The 23,704-nt window shown below is 31.1% G+C and overlaps 1 protein-coding gene across 1 annotated transcript; it reads right to left on the reverse strand.

Annotated features, from left to right (window-relative positions):
• Positions 1–1,903: 1,903 nt before the first annotated feature.
• On the reverse strand, positions 1,904–23,404 carry LOC139087736 (putative uncharacterized protein DDB_G0282133). Its single transcript, XM_070636639.1, has 11 exons — positions 23,289–23,404; positions 22,630–22,803; positions 21,126–22,186; positions 19,882–20,705; positions 17,173–18,436; positions 16,085–16,406; positions 15,109–15,884; positions 12,884–13,005; positions 10,973–11,815; positions 10,710–10,850; positions 1,904–9,632 (listed from the first exon to the last, which is right to left on the reverse strand). The coding sequence occupies exons 2-11, from the start codon at positions 22,659–22,661 to the stop codon at positions 9,561–9,563; spliced, it is 5,457 nt and encodes a 1,818-aa protein (XP_070492740.1). The 5' UTR covers positions 22,662–22,803; positions 23,289–23,404; the 3' UTR covers positions 1,904–9,560.
• Positions 23,405–23,704: the final 300 nt, after the last annotated feature.

A 23,704-nucleotide genomic window follows, 5' to 3' on the forward strand; every position in this document is an offset into this window, starting at 1 on the left:
ATGTTTGATGGGTGAGAAAAATGAGACTGGCTCAGGCTTTGGTGGAAGAAGGATGTTGGCAGGAAATTTTTTTTCTTCTCCGTACTGTTGAGAGTTCAATGTGAGAGTAAAATAGCGCCATGAGATGTCTGTATATGGAAACAGGCATGCACAACGACAATAATAATATTTTATGTTGGATAAAAATTGCCTCTGTCAGGATATGTGTGTTTTTATCATGGAAAATTATTTATTTGTGTGCGAGGAAAATAGAGAGAAAATGAGAGGAAATTTTCCGTGAGAGATGAAGAACTTACCGCAAATGTGGATTTTTGTTGCCGTAAAATTGAGAGAGGAATTGATGATAATTTTTCCAATTAAGATGTGTGAACAATTTCATTTGTATGTGTGACTTACTAACACAATTGATAATTTATAGGCTGAAAATTTTCACCACAACGACCGTATATACAGACTATTCATTTTCACCACATTATTGATAAGAACAGAATTTCCCATACAACTAAAATTTATGCGTGAAAATTATCCTGAAATTGTGCATGTATTTGAACATTTTAATGTATTTGAATGCCAGTTTCATACTTATTCATTTCCCAACAAAAAGAATGTACATAATGAGATCTACATAAACCGCTTTCCACATTTAAAGGGAGAAGAAAAACATTTCTTTTCATGTTTTTGCGTTCTCATAATTTTTTTTTCCTTTCTGCTTCCTTCTTCTTTCAATGTGAAGTAGGAAATATTTCAATTCCGATGTATGAGTGAAGCAAAAAAAAGAACGGCAGAAAATGTGTCGCAAGACCTCTTGAATTTTGCTCCACGCATGCATTTTATTGACATTTTTTTTTCGTTTTCCTTTCTCATGTCGCTCTTTTCATCACATCAACATCATTCAATTTATGTTAAACTAGAAAATTTTGTGCTCTATGAATTTTCATTTCGTTCCATCATTTCCTTTCTGCAGAAAACCATTTGCGTTTCGATGAATTTTCATTGTTTCCATCGCTCACATATACAACAAGGGAGACTCTCTTTTGATACATGGCAGGAAATAGGAGATGAAAAGGACGAAAATGAAGGAAAATAAAATATAAATTCAATTGTGATTTGAACCCCCCTTCCCCCATTCTTAATATCAACATTCATGACATTGATGGTTGCCCCTTTTTATTCCAATGGAAACTATTGTAACCGGCGACATGGATGAGAAATTATGAAAATCAAATTTGTATGTTACATTGTAGCATGCATCATACCGTATAATGTGAAATGAATTTTGCTTCCTTTTTGTCCTCAATTCTTTTTTAATTAATTTCATTTCGGAAAATGTTTAGAATGTTAGATAATCATGATGATGATGATGATGTTGTTGCTGTTGTGTCACTTAATTTTTGCATAGTGACTTTTTCCTCTCATCATTTCCATTTTTTGTAATTAAAAGACGTTACGCATGAATGGACATTGGGGAAATTAAAACATCCCAGTCAGAAGTTTTACTTTTCTCGTCTGAAAACTGAATTGACAAGATGATTGGAAGAATTTTTTCATGGAAATATTTCCTTAAACTGTCAAATCATGCTGAAAAGAAGGAAGAATTGTAATTTACATACATTTTGAAATGACAGGTTGGATCTTTGGTGTTTTCAATATTATCTGATCTCACAAGACTGTTATCTTACAAGAAAAGAATTCATATGCTGCATAGATCTCATATCATCCTGTAAAAGCTGCAATAAATGTGTCATGTAAGGAACAAAAGGAAATGTGACAAATTAATATGAAAGGGGGCGAAAGTAAACTTCATATTCAGATGTCTAAGACAAATGAATATAAAGCTTAAGGATATATAGTCGTAGGTTGGGATGTTAGTAATAATTCAATAGACATACAAAAATCATTTCTTATACATCACAAAATTATATTTTTATTTTCATCTTCATGTATTTTTTCTGTCATTAAATATCATCATTTATCAGCGTCATTGAAGTGTTTCATCGCTTTTTTGCTCAATTTCCTGCCTTAACGTGCAATTTATTATGCTTGAGTTATTTTTTTATCATTAATTCATTTTTTCATTTTGTTTATTTTGAAGTGAAAATTATTAATTAAATCCCTTTCTCTTATACTTGTTTTCGTAGTTATTTTAATAGTTTTTTCATCTTTTTCTTCATTCATGCTTGATTCATAGGGACTAAGTGGTAGTAGATAATCTTACAATTGTAGCTCTTAATGCTATTTAAAGTGACAGCAAATGATGACTTTTATAATCCTCATTTTTTATATATATCTATATATATATATTGTATTCATTATGCAAAAATCTTTAGGAATGGGTACTAAATAGGGAATGGAGAGTGAGATTAAGAAGAAAGGGAAATTACATGAGTCGGGACAATCAAAAAACGTCGCAATGGTAATGTGTCACTTTATTTGTCTGTCGACAAAATTGTTCAAGCAATAAAATTAAGCAGTAAAAATTGTCGCAGTTTGAAGCTGTATTATCCTTCATGTTTAATGCTCAAACTGCTTTATCGACCTTCTTTCCTAATAAATTCTTCATTGTTTTCATAATTTTATCTCATGAACAATCAAATTAATTCGCTATGCTTGGAGACATCCAAAAACTCTTGTCTACAGTTTTGACGATGTAATTTGCATCTGTTCTTCTTAGTTTCATATATGCATTTTGTGTATATAATTTTTTTTATCTTATAATTGTTTTATCCTTAAGATTTAGTAGTAAATAAGTGTTTTCATACGCATGCAAAATATATGCAAAAATCTAAACAAAAAATATCGTTTTCCTAACTTTTTTTCTTTGTTAAACATTGATTTTTCTATAATTCAGTACTCTTCAATGGATGGACGTGTAGGTGAGAATTCATAATATTCTTTTGTATCAAATAAATTCGCTGTTAGCTACATTAAATAACATATTTCTTTGAGTTATGGATGAAATTCTATGCACTCATGGAATGATTTTCGATTGGAATGAACAATAATTTAAAATATTTACAGGGACAGCTAGACTATTGCTGATATCCTAGATGTAACATAAGCATTTTTGTAATGTAAGCATGGAATAGACCGACTTGTTCCTGTTGTATTAGTATTTTATGTGCTTTGAAATTCTAGCCAACAATGAGCTAGATCAATCTCAGATCTAGACATTTGGGGAAATTATAAATTGACATACGTTTCTCTAGTCTTCTAATTACTAGGAACTGTGCCAATACTTAAGAAGGTCTTTGAAAAATATCCATTTTAATTGGAAGATTAAAGCAATTAGATTCGATTAGAAATTATTTGATAAATCCTGAACTTGTCCTGAACATTTCATGAAACTTTAGCAATCAGTTGATGTGCCTATAAGCGAATTTAATCACTTTAATAATATTCATGTCAGCATAAAATAGTAGAGGATTAAAAAAGTAATTTAGCAATCACTGTTACTGTTCCTGTTTTTAACAATCATTGTATATCCGTCGACATAAAAGCTTCCTTATTTGCTCACGCGTTCGTCGAGGACAATAGATCATAAAACAATTTTATGGACAGAAAATGAATTTTTTGGTGAAAAATAATATTGACATAAAAAATATGACAAAAATGAGAAGCTCAAAGCATGATGTGACACACGAAGAAAAAAAAATCCTCATTTATTGAATTCACATCCAATTTTTTCTATTATTCTCTTATCTCAGGAAGTCGTGAATATATTTTTTAATATAAAAGTTCATTAAAATCGATAATATTTTAACCCCTTTGTGTCAATAGCTTTAGCTCCATTGAAGAGAATTTCCATTTAATTTTTGTTCCATTAAGTGATTGAGTACACAGTATAACTTTTTTTTTTGTTATTTTTTCATTAAGTTTAATTGAAAGCAGATTTTTTGTTGTTTTATTTTCAAATATATTTTTTGTTGTGTCTTATCATTTTAAGTAGATTTTGGGATCGTTCGTAAATAAGAGTCCAAAACAACTCAAATGACATATAAATATTGCAATTGGATAAATTCAATTAGAATATTTTTATGTCATTTAAGCAGAGTTGCGAAACGGCCTGATTTTATCGGCCGGCCAAAAACGGCGAGCGATAAAAACGGCGGGCCGATTGTTTTTTTAAAACGGCGGCCGATAAAAAACGGCGGCCGATAAAAACGGCGAGCGATAAAAACGGTGAGCCGTTTATTTTTTCAAAATGGCGGCCGATAAAAAACGGCGGCCGATAAAAACGGCGAACGATAAAAACGGCGGGCCGTTTATTTTTTCAAAACTGCGGCCGATAAAAAACGGCGTTTAAAAGTTTCAAATCAACGCATATATGCTATAATTAACAATTTTTCATTTTCATAAACAACAACAAACAAAAACAATAACACGAATTTTCATTGTTTTTCAGTGTTTTTCAATGTTTTCGATGTTTTTACAGTGTTTACTGATCAAAGTTTGAAGTGACTTAAATCTTACTGGATCTTGTTATTTAGGTCTGAAAGTGTACTGGATCCTACTGGATCATGTTTTTAAGGGTCTGGATGTTATATGGATCCTACTGGATCTTGGTTTTAGGTTTGAAAGTAAACTGGATCTTATATTTTAAGTCTGGAAGTGATCTGATTCCTACAGGATCTTGTTTTTAAGAATTGGAAGCTACCTGGATCCTACTGAATCTCGTTTTGTGGACCGGAAAGTGAACTGGATTTTACTGGATCTCGTTTTGTGAGTTAGGAAGTGACTTTGATCCTACTGAATCTCGTTTTGTAGATTTTAAAGTAACTTATTAATCAATTACTGATTGCTGGGATAAAAATGCGTTTAAGTCGCTCGATCAATAACACTAGGACTTTTGTAATTTTTAAAAACGTTAGCCAATAAAAAATGGTGAGCGATAAGAATGGCGGGCCGTTTATTTTTTCAAAACGGCGAGCGATAAAAACGGCGGGCCGTTTATTTTTTCAAAACGGCGGCCGATAAAAAACGGCGGCCGATAAAAACGGCGAGCGATAAAAACGGCGGGCCGTTTATTTTTTCAAAATGGCGGCCGATAAAAAACGGCGAGCGATAAAAAACGATGGCCGATAAAAACGGCGAACGACTGGCCGATTCTCTCGGCCGCCGACATCGGCCTTCGCAACTCTGCATTTAAGTGTAAAAGCAATTTTCATCTCAAAAAATTTGTAAGCTTAACGAATGAATAAATTTTGATTATCAGGCAAAAAGCATGTCAATAAAATAGAAGCTTTGATTTTTCATTTTTTCTTTACAATATAATTTTTTTTCGATTTTGATTAGATATATAAAATAGAAATTTATCTGCGTGTCGTCTGTTCTTTGTGTTATCATCATTTTTCTTAACTTTGATCATAAATTCATCATTCCAATAAATGTATGTGTGTGTGTGTATATATAATAAGAGTCAATGTTCATAATACTTGATTTTTTCGTCTTCATAGAATATCATTAATTAAATCTCAAGCTGGCTATTAGGGTAATAAGCCAGTAGCATCAATAAATATAAATAAATTAGCAATAAATATATATAATAATTAGAGGGAATGCAGTAGATTGTTGCTGATGAAGAGAAGACGAGCAATTAACAGATACACATATTAGAATAGGAATACTTGGAGATATTGAGCAATGAATGGGATTTTAATTAACAACATAATTGCAATTAATCAGGAACTGCTAATTAAATCATCTATCATAGACATTTCTATAAAGTCAGCTTTAAAACTATCAGATAGTTTTAAGAGCTAACAAGGTAATTAGCTATGAAGTAAGACTCGTGTAGAGTCACTAAAAATATAATTTCACAGATGTTTACATAATTACTTATTTATACATTGTATTTATTTTATGTTTTCCAGTAAAGGTCATCAGATGTTAAGGTAATTAATTAAATATTCAAAAGAAATTCCAGACTCCTTTTCATCAGCATCCTTCGACTACTTCCATACTCTATTTTTGCATATAATTTTTCCATCGTTAATAATAAAATAAATACTGCGCAACCTTTCACTCCTTTTTAATCTTAAGTTTTTCACAGGATGATAGCAACTTTCATTTGAGAAGTTAATACATCGGTATTTGCCAGCCATATCATTTATGCATGAGAAAGAGTGAATTTCCTAATTTATTTTTGCTGCTGTTTCTTCTCTAATTTGCAAAAGTTAAGAGAAGAAATCAATTAACAACATGATTTTTTTTTCACAAACATTTAAATTAGTTTTTAGCGCATTTTTGAAACTTGTTTTCAAAAAGGTAGCTTAATAAGACACTTTGTTCGTTCGGGCGTTCGTTCGTTCGTCTGTTCGTCTGTTCGTTCGTTCGGGCTAAGTTCTTATCTCAGCAATTAGACATCGTAGAGAGCTCAGGTTTGTTTTATTAGCTCCGTGTTATTGTTTTATTGCGGGCAAATGCATTTAAAAGTTTCAAATCAAACCATAAATACTATAATTAACAACTTTTCATTTTCATATACAAAAACAACAACACGTTTTTTCATTGTTTTACAGTGTTTTTCAATGTTTGTCGATGTTTTTACAGAGTTTACTGAACAATGTTTGAATTTTTTTTTGACCGTTATGAGGTTTGAATTATGAAAATCCGTTAAATGATGAAGTTCTTAAATTTGTGGAAGTTTTTTATGGATCATGTTTTCAAGATCTGAAATTGACCTGGATCTTACTGGATCTTGGTTTTTAGGTCTGGAAGTGACCTGGATCTTACTGGATCTTGTGTTTTAGGTCTGGAAGTGACCTGGATCTTACTGGATCTTGGTTTTTAGGTCTGGAAGTGAACTGGATCTTACTGGATCTTGTGTTTTAGTTCTGGAAGTGAACTGGATCTTACTGGATCTTGTGTTTTAGTTCTGGAAGTGAACTGGATCTTACTGGATCTCGTTTTGTAGATCTAGAAGTGACTATGTTATTAATCAATTACTGATCGCTGGGACAAAAATGCGCTTAAGTCCCTCGATCAATAACACGAGGACTTTTGTAATTTTTTTTTGTTTCTCGTTATATGTCCAGAACTGCCTATACAATTTCTTAGTTAGCATCTACACACAAATATTTTCACTTTTGACCATTTTTATTACCTAATTTATTTATATAATTTTTATCATTTTTTTTTCTTTCATATAGAAACAGTCTCGAGAAATTTTCTTACTTTCGTACACGCCTTTTCACTTTGGTTGTTGTTTCTAGAGATAAATAAATTAATTTTATCATATATATAATTCAATTAATATAATGACTAAGTTAATTAAAAATATAATATTTAATTCCTTATTCTCTTTCTTTTGTTATGCTCAATTCTCTATTCAGCAATTATCACACATCAGTTGTGAATTATTAAATCATTCAACTTAAATAAATTATATTGTGTACGTATATTATAGTTTCAATGAGAAGTAATTTTGAAGGAAATTGTTCAGCAGTGACGAAAATTTTATTGTTTTATTCGCATTAAATGGGTCAGAAATTTTAAACATCACTTAATACCCAATAGTGTCATCGTCATCACTACCGAACAATAGTCTCCAAAATTGAAAATCACTGAGAAACAAAATGACATTAAACAAGCATTTTGGTGAAATTATTTTTATAATAGGAAATTAGAGAAGATCCTTACACATATGTCTCAAATTAATTATCAATAAATTTCTCCAATAAATCATCAGAAAATAATTTTTTTTACCTCTCTTAAATTAATTAATTTATCAATTTTTCCCTCATCTTCAACACTTAACTAACTCATATCATGTCATTTTTTTCATGTTGTGCCATATAATGTATTAAAAATTAATTATTAGACATTGATTCATCACATTTCTTGTTCGAAAATGAGATAAATTTAGATGAAATTTTGGTATGGGATAAAGTAGGTGTGGAAAAAATTATCTCATTGATGCTCTCATCTGGAATAATAATTGAGTTCAATCGATGTGATTAAAACAGCGAGAATCTTGAAGCTTTAAGGATCTGGATCATGTATAGAGTTTTAGATTGTTTGCAAACTAACAAACACCAACTCTGACTCATGCATCATCATTGCTACCGCAAAATAGCGCAATCAAAACTTTAAGAATAAACCAAATGAATCTTTAATTCCGATTTCAATTTGTTTGACTATGAAAAACTTTTTTTACCCAGCATGAGAAGTTATTTCAATTAATCAATCGATCCAATAGCAAGAAGTCTTTTATGAAACTTTCGAGACGAAGAAATGAAAAACCTCAAGCTGTATTGAAATGAAATCCATAGCTTTAAAAGCGAGTTTGAAACAATTAAGGATCTCAAATGAAGCAAAATTTGTTCCATATTTCTAGAGTAATTTATATCTTGTGAGAACATCAACTACACTCGAGAGAGAGATAAGAGGAAAGTCATGTGAGAAGGATATAGATAGAGATAGATAGACGAACATAATTAAAAGCTTAAAATTTATTCAAAAAAGCGATATGTGAATGAATATAATGTTGTGGTGTTATTCTTTATAGTATCATCTTATATACTTGTTTTTTCTTATGCACTGTATTATGTTGATGAATATGACAGCATTACTTTTCATTAGTTTTAATGAGATATGCAAGCGTTTTTTTTATCATTTTTTTAATATTAAATTAAAATATTTTCGAGAATAGTGTAAGTGGCTGGCAACAATATCTTAAAAATTGTTTTATGGTTTTCATCATCGTCGTACAAAAAAGAATGTATCATTATTTTGCATTTTTTGTGCTTTTACTATTCAAAAAGTATAGTTTGATGAGAATTCTTTTTGAGAAACAACACTGAGCAATAAGTAGTAAAATAATTAACACACGTAATTTTTTTTTAATAGACATCAATCATATAATTAATCTTCATTTCATTTATATCTTCGTCATTACTTTTTATGTAAGGGAAAGGGGCATAAACAATTTTTATATCATTTTTTTAGATAAGTTTTTCACATTCTAATGTTCATTAATTCTTATTATACTTATTTAATTTAGTGAAAAAAATAATTTTTCATACTTTTTTTGTGTTATATTTCAGTGGAGAAAGGGCAATAATAAAAGTTTCATTCTTCTTCAAGTATCTATAAATGGATGTAATGCAAGGCCAAGGCGTGAATAATGTAAAGAACTTTCTCCTCTCTTTTTTTTTCATTCTACTACTTTTTTTTGGTTTAGCATCTTTCTTTCCTCATCATCATTGCTATTACTCCTTATTATTATCAACAACAACACAGTAATAATGGTAATATCAGCTTAAGTAACTTCACTTCACATCACTTTATTCGAATAAGGATTTTTTTATCATCTCTCTTATGTAAACTTAATAATATTAGTTCATTTCGAAATATAAAGACATGATTATTACCTAACATCTTAGTACTTAAATACTTGTGTCTGTAACATATTTATTACTATATCTTGTGTCTGTTTTGTGTGTACATCCTTCATGACAATGAGGAGAGTAAGATGCTCATCATTATTTCATATAAATAACATCCATCCTCATTTATTTATTTTTCTTTTTTTTCTTATGTTTTCACTACCACTAGCTTGTTTATATATAGATTGGATTCTCTTGTCCAGTCAGTAATCGAAACATTGAAGTAGGCATTGTCTTCATTAGTATCTAAAAATATTAAGAAATGAAGTAATAGAAAGGAAATATTAATAAGATTTCAAAATAAACAATTTAAGTAAGTAAAGTTAAATGTCATTGCATGTAGGCTTAAATTCCTAAGAATTTATTAAATTTATAAAAGCATTAACAGTTCCATGAAAATAATATTTTATTCCCGATCGACACAAATGAAGAAGGCTCCGCGATGGAGGCTCTGCATAAGGATCCGCATAAAACCAAATGGCAGCCTCCTATTTTTGAACTTAAAAGCTCGGTGACGGAGTCCTGATAATTTGTGTCGCTCGGGATGGAAACTGCGAGAATGATGACAAAATTTGAATGTTTTTTTAAATTATTTTCATACAGAATAAAGAAATCATATAAAAAATATGGTAAACTTCGAGATGAGAAAAATAATTTCAGGCAACAGCTTTCTACATTCTTATGAAACTCACAGGATTTTTATTATTACGCAGTTAATATTTCAGACTTTGAAAGTTATTCAATCATATCTTGAGAATGAGTCGAAAAAAAAGTAAATCATTTTTCGTTTATCAAACCCCATCTGAACATTTTGTCATTGATACAGCTTCTATCTTGTAGATAATAAATTGCATAGACATTAAAAATTTCTAAGAACATGTAAAGAATAAGGCTTAATTAACATCAGTCAATGACATCGAAAGGAATTAAAATTTTTATCTCAATTATAGTAAATCCTTTAAGCCCACAAATAAAATAAATAACGATAATAACAAGAATGATAAGATTTATATAAATAAATCATAATACCAATGTAGGTAGATGTTGAAACAACTGTGAAGATAAATGAGAATAAAATTCATAGCTTCGAATTAAAAGGTAATCATTCAAAATACAGATTCTCCCTTTTCAAGAGCGACGACAGACAAGAGAAAACCGAAAAAAGAAGTTGGATTCAACAATTGTCATCATAAATATTTCAAATAGAGTGAGATGTAAAAAATATGTATCTAGACATCTTTTTTTCAAGTCTTTTCCATTCAATTTGTTGTCTACCTTAGTATATATTACTTATACATGTCTATATAAATATCATTTATTTACCTCACCAACAGACGTTGCAAGTAAATTTACAATTTTCTCATGTGGAACGGCAACGACACTTTGATTATTGATTTCAATGATTCGATGACCGACACGAACGCCTCCACGTTCAGCAATGCCGCCACGTAAGAGACTGCATATCTATCATTATGAAATTATGAATGAAGGAAGCAAGAGAGAAAGAAAGAAAGAAGGTTGAAGAATATTAAAGTTATGAAGAATGTTTATTAAGTAACAGATTGCATGCAATTTATGCTACTTACCACACCATTTTGAACACTAAAACCTAATTGATACTTTGTGTTTGGTCGCTTAATTTTAACTTCAACAACGGGAGCACATGGAACGACAGTGAATTTTACAACAGTTTGATTTTTTGTGTTCTTAATGTACTGTTGACATTGAGAAAGAGGAAGTCCGACAAGACTTAGTCCGTTTATAGCTATAATTTGATCGCCAATATTAAGTTGACCGCATCGTGCGGCGGCACCATTTGAAGCGAGATTTGCTATTACAACTGTTGGAAGCATTGAGCCCCAACCTGATTCAACTATAACCACGCCTAAAATTTCACCTTTTGCTTTAGGTACAACAACTTCCTTTTGAAGTTCTTTCTTAGCGAATATTTCAAGTTCATCACCGAAAATTTCTTGACTATTAAGAACTTCCTGATAATCCATTTCCTTCATAAAACTATGATCCTCAATTCCATTTGCTTTTAGGAATTCCATGTAAGCAACTTGAAAAGCTTGTCCAATTGATTGGGCAATAAATTGTGCTTCTTCACTTTCAAATACATGACAAATCATTTTTGGTGTTCGATTAATCTTTCCACTTGTTGGAGGCGTTGGACCTCCACTGCCTCCGCTGACATTTCCACTACCACCAGTTCCTGTACCAGAATCACTATTTGCCTCATGATCCTGTGGAACAAATCTTCGTCTAGCCATCAGCACAACCAAATCTCCAATATCAGCAATATACGATATCGTTCTCAATGCATGATCCATCATAATTTCCTTTAAATCTGTATTCAACACCATAATTTTTTCAGTCGATATAAATAAGTCAACTTCTGTGCTTGGCTGATTTTCACCATCTGGAGCCTAAATATTATTAATTTATTTTTATGAAAAAAACATAAGTACCCATTTTGTAATACTTTCTCTACGTGCTACTGCTATTTTTTTGTTTAGCGTATTAAAAATTTATAAAGATAGCCAAACAATGGTCTCTATTCACATGACGTAATAGAATGAAAAATTGGAAAATTCTTGAATTGAGGACTACAGTTTAAATTAAAATGTATTAAACCTGGTTTTTAATAACAATAAAATGCTGCAGTGCATCTCAAAACACTTGTGAGTCGTTAATAAATCAAGAGACTTTTATGTCTAAAATTAGAATTCTTCATAAAAATTCATTTCACTTCTAATGAAGAATGATACTTGAATTACTGTGGAATAAATTATCTTAAACTTTGTTAATGGACTTAGACTTATGCTGATTGTGTGAATGACTTTACATTTCTTCATTTTTTCTTATCATTACTGCACTTAAATTTAATGTTTACACAACTGTTGAAAACAGCAAAAGTCTTGAAAAATCATTGAAAATTTTCCATTCATTAACAATTTATGATGCTGGAAAAACTTGCAATTATTAAAGTTTGAAGATTTAAGTTTGTTTAGCATTAAATCATTATAAAGGAAAGAAAACTTTAAATCCAGCATAATCTCATGAAAGCAAACGTCTTTAATGGAGTTTTAAGATTTATTTCCCTCCTTATTTCATTAAATTGCTATAAGGCAATTTTAAGAAGGTATAGAAATAGAATTTTAATCAACATAGAACAATTTGTAACTTATTAAATTAAGCATAATATAGGAAGCAATAATAGAATATAAAAACAAGCCTGTTAGATAAATTGCAGTAGATTTTCGTCGATAAGGAAATGTGCTGGGATAAGGACACATGAATGTATGTATAAAAAGATGAAAACTTACCAATGCCTACAATGTATTGTGAGAAAATTGAAAATTTGGGTAAAAAGAAAAAGAAAGAGAAAGAAGAGATAGATACAAATATTAGATTCGTCTAGCGATAAGGTTAAAGCAAGAAACTTTCTTATAAATTTTTTGTTTCTTCATTTTTTCAATTTTTCGCTCTTTTACCTTAATCCTTGAGACAGCTTCTTCAGCCTGCATCATTCTCGTTGATTTTGTTGGTTGACCTTCGCAAACCAACTGAGTTGATCCAAGATATCGCGCTCGAAATAGCACTCCTTCAATAAGCACTATATGTGTTCGTCTAAACAAGAATTTATAGGCGACAAGGGATGAATGAAAGAATATAGAGATAAAGAAATAAAAGGGTGAGTAAGTGAATAAGAGACATAAAAGTAGCATGAAAATTGCACGAAAGAATTAATTTTCGAGTCGTACAAAAATATAAAAATAGAAGAAAATTATATGGAAGGATAATGTGAATGGCATAAAAGAAAATTGAATGTCGATAAAGAAAAGAGTGTTTGTTGCTTGTTATGAAATTACTGTAGCATCAAGACTGAGGTTGATGTAAAAATCATTTGGGAATTGCTTAGAAAAAAGGCAATAAAAATTTTACGTGCGTTATTTGATTCTTTGGAGAATTTAACGCAAACATTGTAAATCCTATAAAATTCGACAGAGCTAACTTAATTAAGGATGAGATTGACTTGATGTTTGGACCCGATAATTAATATTTCGTTTAAATGAAACATTGATGAATTTATTACAAAAACGCATTTGCCATGACCTGATTATGTCAATTTTAAGTTTCATGACATTTAGATCAGGAATTAAGTTTTGTGTAAAGTTATTCAAAATGTAATTAACTTGAAAATATATATTTTTTACAAAATTATGGACAAGTTGACAGCAAATGGACACAATCACTCTTCGTTATTGAGTTAATGCGAGCAAAAAAGATTGAAGTGGAAACTTGAGATAAAATCGGTTGAATCGAATTTCATGTTATTGGAAAAATTAATTTATGCTATATATATTGAAAATTAAGATTGATTTACACATTTATGGGGAGCAATTAAAAATTTTCAAGCTGCGGATGTTGAAAATCCATTATCTCTTTTCTACCACGTGGTTTGTGTAATTTTAATTAAATTTATGACGCATTTTCGTATTTAATTATGGCTAAATTTCTCATATTAAATAAGAATATTATGGAATGACACCATAAATATTTTTATGTTCTAGAAATTATACTTATTGCTGATTGCCGTAATTGTAATTTACAGAAATTTTCTTTGTTTCAGAACTAATTACCGCATGCAGACATATTCGCCATGAAATATGTTCTATAATAAAATATTAAGCTCCTAATGATGTGTTTGTAATTTCTAAAAACTTATCGTCTGTATCTTTTTTTCGGTATAAAGTTTCCAATTACCAATCCCATTATGTAGTTCAAAGGTAACGATAAAGTTTGGACATTCAACTTAATTCTAATTGATAATTTATTTCATTAAATTCTCCCGGTAAGGTTATTCTCAGAGGATTGAAAACATGTCAAATGAAAATTAAATGAGATTCAATCGATAAAGTCATTAAACAATAAGAAAACCCATTTGCATCTTCAACTTGATTAGAATAAAAAATCCCAAAGCACGATGGAATAAAAACTTTATAAATAGTCAAGAGAGACACTCGACAAATTGCTGAGTAATTGAGAGAAGGGGTGAATAGTAGATGTAAAATTAAGTCGAAATTTTTCACGAGAATTTTTCTTGCTTCCTTTTCATTAAAAATTATCAAAAATGACATCGATGAACAATCTTTACGCTCTTGAATTTAAGGAAGAAGAAAGGTCAATTAAGAATGATTTGTCAATCTCACCCCATTTTAACATGGTCTTACTGGAAGTACTTTTTACGTCTTTAATTAAATTAATCAGCAACAAGTCATTCTCGGTGACAAATTTTCATTTTCAAGTGCGATTCATAATGATTTACAATTATAATTAAATTCCTTTGTAATCCATTACTTAAATTCTTTCAAAATCGTTTTTATTTTCATCACTTGCGTAATCAAATTACTTTTTTTTGGGGCCCATTAATTTCATTCATCCATTCCATTAATCCATCTACTTCAATAATTCAATTTTCATCAAAAAAACGACGACAAAACAAAAAATGAGGAACAACGACTGAGAAGCAATCGATTTGAATTTGTTAAATGGAATGAAAGAGAAACTTACTTGCAATTGTTGTATCCATAAGTAAATAATGTTTGTTGTGGAAGTATTTTTAATTATTGTTTGGGGATGAGAAGGAGAAAAAAATTATTAGAACCGTCAAGAAAATTTCAAGATATCACTGGCAATAGCAACTTTAATGACTTACCCTCTTTGTTTTTATTTTTCTTTTTCTTATCACCAGTTGACGTCATGTCCTTTGTTTTGGATTTATCGGAACTACTTCCGCCTGGACTGTCGACAAGTTCACTATCAAGATTACACAAGTCATTTGTTTCAGCAATATTACTATTGTTGCTATTATTAATATTCATGCTATTATTTTTGCTTTGTTGTGTATCTTCATGTTGCTCTGGCAAATCCTCTAATTTCCGTGGCGATGGATCATCACATCTTCGATCTGGTGATGTACCACTTTTCGAGTGAATTAAATTCATCATGTTATTTGCATTCAACGTCGATGGTGAAGTTTTGAGCGAATGTGACGATGATTGATGCTGTGACGTTGATGGTGCAAGTGATGCGGGACTATTGCTATTGTTTACACAACAATCAGATGAACTAGATGTAGGAAGCAATGTATTCAGTCCGTGTCGTAATAATGTCGATGAATTTGATTTTTGAATTGCCGAGTTTGATGATGTCGTTGAATTTTGATTAACCTTTGGTGATAATTTTGAAGCTAAACTCGAGCTCAATAACGTTGATGTTCTATGTTGTTGTTGTTGCTGCTGCTGCGGCTGTTGTTTCCTTTCCGTCCACGTTTTATCATCATAAAAGCCGTCATCTAACATTTGATGACCTAATAATCGATCGGTTTCCAAGTCTGTATCAATTTCTTCTTCATCCTCATCGTCACTATTTTTATGTTTTGACAATAACGACCCAGTTTCATTAGGTGAATGAGCATTTTTATCACGTGATCTGTTAAATAGTGTTGTGTCAATTTCAATAGATGCATAATAGAAAATGTAGGCGAGTGAGAAAGAGTTAAGAAATATAAGACATTAATTAGTTCGCATGCAGTCGTAGGATATGAAAAAATAATTGGAAAAATGTCTCATCGATTGAATAAATCGAGTAAAATGTAAGAAGTAAGGAACAAAAATTCGGAAAAAAATTACCTTGGAATCCAAACAGGCGAAAGCGACATAGCAGGTGATTCAATTTTCTCAGGTATAACTGGAGTCCTATCATAATAGCTATTATTATTGTTCATCATATTGCTAACATTATTTGTATTATAAAGCGGTGACGGTGAATTATTGGCAGTCATCACTTTGCTACGCTGAAGAGACGTTCGGATATCTTTAAGTGCCGCTTGTATTTCCGACTCTTGTTTCGACTGCTGCTGTTGTTGTGTTTGTGATGATGAAAATTGAGCATCATTTAGTATTTGCCTATGGGCTACAGGAGCTGGTGGTGGCGGTGTGAGCTGAATTGTATCTGTAATTGAATTAATTAAAAAAACACGTTTCATTCCTATCTGTCGTCTCATTTCTACAAAAATGTGAAAATTCTTGCCATTGCTGCCTCATATTCTTCTTCATTAGTATCTGTTATTCTATTAATAGGACTTTTATTTTCATTGGAAAAATGGGCAATCATTGAAAGGAGAAAAATGAAACGAGTAAGATAGAGAATATGGAGACTGAAAGATAGAGGGTGAAAGGCAATTACATGAAAGATTTGTTTATGTCATGACATGAAAAATAAAATGACAATTCCTTTACTTTCTCACATATAGTTTCATTTCTAATGATTAAGGGTATTTAGGTTCAGTTCTTTTTCATAAAGTGGCATAAAGTGGTGAGCTTTAATGGCGAGGAAATGGGGAAAAAATCTTTATCCGTAACGGAAATGATTTTAAATTTTGAACGAGAAACTTTCTTTTTGTTCCTTTTTCTCTTCATTTTTTTGATGTATCGATTTTCATTTTGGTATTGATTGCATCAAAAATAACTTTTGTATACAATGAAACAATTCTTTGTTCACATTGTCATTGATGATTTTTATGCATAAGAATAGGCGAAATGGACGAAAGTTTTTGATTGATTGGTGATTTGTAAGTTCTTTTCTTGGAATCAATCAATCCGTGTCTCTATCAAATATTTGATTTAAAGTTTTCTTTGACCTTCATTAGCAAAAGGCAATTCCGGCAAAATTCACATTAACTGCGTAATAAATTAAAAAAATATGGCGCAATACTCACTAATAGTATAAAGCGATTCGAGATCAGGATCACGATTCTTGAATATTTTATTACTATTCATTAATGACGTATGTGATGAATTCATCAGTGGCTCTTTAGTATCATATCGATTAATCATTTCCTTACTACCATTATCATATCTCAATGTCTCTTTGCTGCTGCTACTGTCATATCGCGTCATAGAATCCTTTGATGTGTTATCATATCGCATTGCATAATAGGGATGATAGTTGGGCGGTGATTGTGCAGATCGTACCTTTGTATCATGGATATCTCCATTATTTAATAAATGAGTATTGTTGCTATTGTTGTTATTAGTGAGATTTTTAGTTCCATTTAAGGTGGATGTTGTTGTTGTTGTTGTTGTATTATTTCCGCTACTACTATTGTTATTATTGTTACCGTTGTAAAAAATATTATTATTAGCATGTGTTTGTACTAGATTCTCTTGGTATTGTTTCTGTATGGTACTTATTGATGATGCAATGCTACTGCTATTACGCTTGTTTAAGTAAGTATTTAAATCATTAGATAATGAAACCGGATTATTAGTATTATTGTTTTCATTATCGGATGCGTGTCCACTTGACAGGCCATCTTCTAATACAGGCATACTTGTGCAATATCTAGTGTAATTAGTTGTAATAGGTCCCCCGCTCATTTCAACCGTAGCTGATGATGCATTAATTGTCGGAATGCTTGGATAATCAGATGATATAAAGCGCATTGAGCTTTCACTATCATAATCTGTCGTATCTGGTGAATAATTAAAGTTCTTTGATTGCCTACGTTGAAAACTAGTGCTATTACTATTACTATTGTTGTTGCTTAAATTATTACAGCTATTATTATTATCATTTTCTTTCGATGTCGATCTACTCATCCTACGTAGATTATTATGAGTATTATTTAAATTATCGAGGTCATTCTCTTGATCCATTGTGTCATCGCCGATACTACTGCGACTAACTGCATCAAGATAATAGTCAAAAGACTTTTGATTATCCTTGAAATCATTTGAATGATGATGATTTTGCTGTTGTTGCTGCATAAATCCATTCTGTTTTGCCTTCACATACGCTTCTTCCTCTTTATCATCTTCTTTATCATCTCTATTGTCATCATCAATATCCTCTTCAAGTTGCTGTGAATCGTCATCAAGTTGCTGCTTTAATGTCGGTGATAGGGATGCGGCTTGTTTGCTATTACCATATAGGCTTACCATTTCCTTTTCAATTTGTCCACGATAGTCGTATTGAATATCCTGTTGAGTTGAATAAGAGTGAGAGAAAAGACAATGAAAATAACAATAAGAATACCAATAATAAGCATAAGGAAAAAAGTGTAGAACACGAGAAGGAGGGAAGAATGATGAGAAGAGATGAATCAAAAAACTGAGAGTGGATGGAGTGATAGGAAGAAGCGACAAAGAGAGATGAAAACAACAAATCGTAAATGGATGGGAAGAAAGCGATAAAAGAAAATTGAAATGCATAAAGAATGGAGAAAATTGTTGTCGAGGGACATGCTTGTAGTAGTTGTATGGACACTTGCTGATGATTACTCGAATGAGATTTGCGGTTTTCTTTATTGAGGATGTAGATTATGATTTAAATTTTAAAAATGCTACTTTAAATGGGAAATCTGTGCTGGAAGTTAATTGAAAATCAATTTCTTATAGCTGCTGTGGATGTGCATGACTTTAAAATTCTGTCAATAATCTTCATCAGTAATTTCATTTTTAAGTCAAATCCGATTTTTGTGAATACGCAATGAATTTTTAATCGAGATATGTCTTCGTGCATGATACTCAATGAACATATAATCCAGAATTTAAATCATCACGGTTGCTTCATCTTGCGATTTTTCTTTTATATATTTTACTCATGAGTCATGTAGAAAATCTAAATTCATGATTTATTTAACAGAAAAAGACTCTAACGAAACCTTAAAATTTCATTTATTTGCTTTGTTCAGCAGATATTAAACAGAAGCGATTTCGTGAATGAATTCTCAAGTGAGAGACGCAGTTGCTACAATAAAACTAAATCAAAATGGATAAAATGTGTTCTAGATGGTCATGTTATTTGTAAACAAAGTCATTTGAAGATTATCTCGAAACTTTTGGGAATGTATCCTGAAAATGACACTTGGGATTTAAATCATTATTCTGAGTGTACTCCTACATACATACTAGGTAGGTGTCTTAAGAAAAATGATAAAATTCAAAGTAAGTGAATGTAGCATCCTGGAATGGATGATACGCTTGAGAACATATTCTCGGTAATGAGTCATTACTTAGTAATAAAATGTTTTATATCATGTCTAGTCTGGTTGTATAAGTAATGAGTCATTCGCTAATAAACATTCATTTTTTCTGTAGAACTTCTAAGTTGGTGAACATTTTGTTTACTCACGAAAAAAATGGAACTTTCTAAGACATGTCAATCGAATTAATACGTCTGGATCTACTAATTTTTTAGTATCAACTTATTGTAAAATCAATTCTCAACCAAAATATCTTCCAGTCTACACAAAAGTTTTATAATTCACATTTGAAGCCAGAAAAAAACGAAACATTGAGGAAGAAGAAGCAAAAACATTTCCTGTCTATTCATTCTTCGCTATTCCAACTTCCCCAATTATAGAATTGACAATAAATTAAATAAAAACATTAAAAGGGATGAAATAAAGAAATGTTAAACTTACCAAACTATCATCCGACTCATTAAAGTCACTGAACTTTTCAAATTCCTTAATCTTATCATCCGGACACTTGAAAAATTCTTCAAGAACTTTTCTCGTCTCGGAAAACTCGTACAAATAGTCGAATGTTGATGTAGGAAGATTCTCTGTCGGTGAAGTTATATCAAATGTGTTGCTGGTTGTATTATTAATCATATTAGAGGCATCAGTATGCATCTGCGGCTTATCCTCGTCATCATTGTCATCTACACAATCAACAGCAGTGGCAGTATTTGTAACTGTAATTGTATTGTTCATACTACATGTTGCAATTGTAGCTTCTGGCAAAACCATAATCATATTTGCACTTCCTTCCAATTCGTCGTCATCTTGTGGATCAACGATTATCTCAGGCTCTTCCTCAACAATTGTTGCTTGTTGAGTTTTCTCTTGCGAAGCTAAAAGCTCATATGCACTCATACTATTTTTGATGAATGTCGTTGGTATTAATGTTGACGTAGTTGTGAGATTTTGTTGCTGCTGTGGCTGCTGCTGACTACCATAAGACGATGATGTCAAAAGACTTTGGTGGTCGTCAAATGAGTAAGATTTTGGAATTTGCACAGCATTAGCGGCACTGGTGGAAGCTGAATGTGATAAAATTCTTTGCGGAAAGCCAGGACGTGGAGGTGATGATGATGAATAATTAATCAATGTCCCATTTGATGGAGCAGGAGGTGGTGGTGAATTTAATGGACCTCCATATTTGTAGCTAGATTGACTCGTCGTGTAATAATCGACATCATCATTTGATGCCATACCGAATCGTCTTGGACTACCATCGTACTCTACAGTTGTTCCAATTTTGTTGTTTTTGTTTTTGTTCATATATGAAAAATAGATTGGGAGGAGAGAATGTAATAAAGAATAAATTAGAAGACAATGGAACACTTCACATCCAAACACATTCACTCGTATACAATATATGTAATTGTTAGCACATTTTTCTCAATTATGCCTGAGAGCTTTATGTGTCCATTAACCTGATAATTTGCTTTTACCTTCAATTTCCTTTCATATCACCAAAAAAAGGATATAATTCTAATTTTTATGGGCAATAGCTTCAGCTACCTTACCAAAAAAAGTAAAATGCCAAGCCCGAAATCTATTTAATTTATTAAGCTATCAAGCAAGATAAAAATGCGCTATTGTAACTCACAGGCACACATACAATCACTATTTTAACTCATTTTCATTGTATGACTTACCCATTATTCCCGACCCAGATTTTGATTTTACCATTTTGTTGCTACTACGATGTTCATCCTTGCATCTATCCTTTCTCACTTCTGCATATATAACGTCACTAGTATCCGAATGTTTCATTTTAGATTTGCTAAAATACGATGATCTCGGTTTAATTTTTTCTGTTTCATGAATATCATTAAATGTCGCCGGCTCATTTGCTGAATCGCTATCAGTTTGTGGTGCCTGATAATATGGCTTTTTATTATTGTAATAATAATGTCCTGTTTCGAGATCCTCTTCAATTGGAACAGGCGATGCCAAAAGTTTTTTATACGATCCCCTATGTGGTCTCGAATAAATTGTCTGCGATGGCGATTGTGATTTAATTCTTGTCGGCGTTGTGCTTTTAATTGGTGACAAGTCCCATAAATTACGGCTACTGCCTAATGGCGACGAATCAACGGGAGTTGTGCATGGCTGCAGAGCTGGCGGAGTATCTGGTGGCGTTGTCTTTAATATTGACGATGGAATCGTGTTGGGAATTGATGTCGATGATGATTGTTGTGTTGTAGATTGCACCATATCAACCATGTATGGATTATGTTCAATCTCATCAGGCTCGAGGAAATAATTATGTCGTTCGAGTGATGGATAATAACCACCCGTAGCTGTAGAACCTGAGGCTGATCCTGTAGCTGACGAAGATGTTGTATTATAGTGATAATGATGCATCATTGAATTGTTTGAGGACGATGCAGTATTTGATGCTGTTGCCATTGCACTATTATTGTTATTATTATTAAAGAGTAATGAATCAGTTGTTTGATTTTGTTGTGCATAGAAATATCGATTATTACTGCCAATGCGAAATGGATTTGTCTCTACATAATTATTCTCATTATTCTGTTCATGTTTGCTATTGTTACTTATATTATTATTATTATTATTATTCAGTTTTGATAATTTTGCCTGCTCACTATTAATAAACGGATGATGCTGTTGTTTTTTATTATTATGATCGGGTGATGTTAATAATGGTGATTGTAATTTCATTTGTTTACTATTGTTGATGCTATTATTACTATTTAAATTTATTAAATTATTAATATTATTATTATTTTTATTATTTGATGCTTGTTGTGTTATATTGTTTGAATTATGTTGTAGCTGTTGTTGATGTATAATTGTATTAGATGATAATTTTGATTGTGATGAATTTGATGATGAGGAATCAATCGAAATAAGATCTGTTGTAAGAGTATCTTGTTGTAGTTGTGATGTTAATTGTCCGTGATGATAGTCCGAGCGCGGTCTACATTTTGGAAATAATAATTGAATTTTATCATCGGACGCCAGTGGAGAGTCTTTCTTATAATTCACCCCACCACCACTACTACTGTTTAAATTTAGATTATTATGACTACTATTGTTCACATTTATTGCACTTCCCGACTCATTTGGACTACCAGACGATGGGTCCTTTGCAAGTGCCTTTTTTATGCTCTTATCCAATGATGAACTCACCATATTCTACGAATCTCTTCTCTCGACTTCATTCACATAAATATTTAATAATTTTTTTCTCTTTTTTTTTACTTTTTTTTTCTTTGTAACTTATTCTTTTTTTTGCAATCTTTTCTCTTTTTTTCTTATATTTTTTGAACGTTGCACACGACAAAATTAAATAAAAAATCTATCCTGTAAAGTACACACACATATAGTATAAAATAGGAAGAAAAAGAATAAAATAAAAAATTTTTGTAGAAAAAATCACACAATAAATTATGGTCGGTGTTGCAATATTCCCAAAAAAAAAAATATTGAAAATTTTTTCTCCTTCGCAAATTTTTTTTTCTTTCTTCTTCCTTTTTTCACAACATTAAAGTTTCCCGATTTTATTCTTTTTATTCTTCTTTTTTTTTTTTTTGTTTCAATCTCACGCGAAAAAATATAGAAAAATTCTAAAAAATCCCACTTTACAGCGGAAAAAATACACGAAATAAAGGCAATACGGTGGCGAGCAGTGAGTGAGAGAGGAAAAACTTGTGGTTGAAAGGAAGAAGGGAATGTATGAAAAATCGATATTTGAACTTTTTAATTGAGTTCATTTTAGTTGCACAGAAAAGTTCGATTTTTAACACATTTCACAGACTATTTTATAGTAATTCGTATTGCACTCTCACCTCACGATAGTATTTCACATTTTTCAACAACTTTCTTCGTGAAACTTTGCTGAAATTCTTGATAAAATTAATTTTTTAGTTTTCACATACGAGGAAAAACACTTTTTATGTCGCAGAGAATTTTTCACAATGACTCAATTGCTGACACTCACCCTCTATATGACCGAGGCGTAGGAAATTTCGATATCGAATTTTCGTGGGTGTAAGGATAAAAGAGGGTTGAATTTCAATGTTCTGTTATGGTTGTAGTTGTTATGGTGAGCTTACAAATTCTTATTGGAATCAAGTTTTTGGCTCAAATTTATTCACTTTTTGAATTTTCAGAAGGAATCAATATTTATTCAAATTATTTTGAAATTCATTTTTAAGAAAATTCGCTATGTTTACTTAATTTTATTTTTTGTGCAAATAAAATA

Source organism: Chironomus tepperi, unplaced genomic scaffold, assembly GCF_022539635.2.
Source record: "Chironomus tepperi strain 1889 unplaced genomic scaffold, CSIRO-AGI_Ctep_v1 contig_137, whole genome shotgun sequence".
NCBI lineage: Eukaryota > Metazoa > Arthropoda > Insecta > Diptera > Chironomidae > Chironomus > Chironomus tepperi.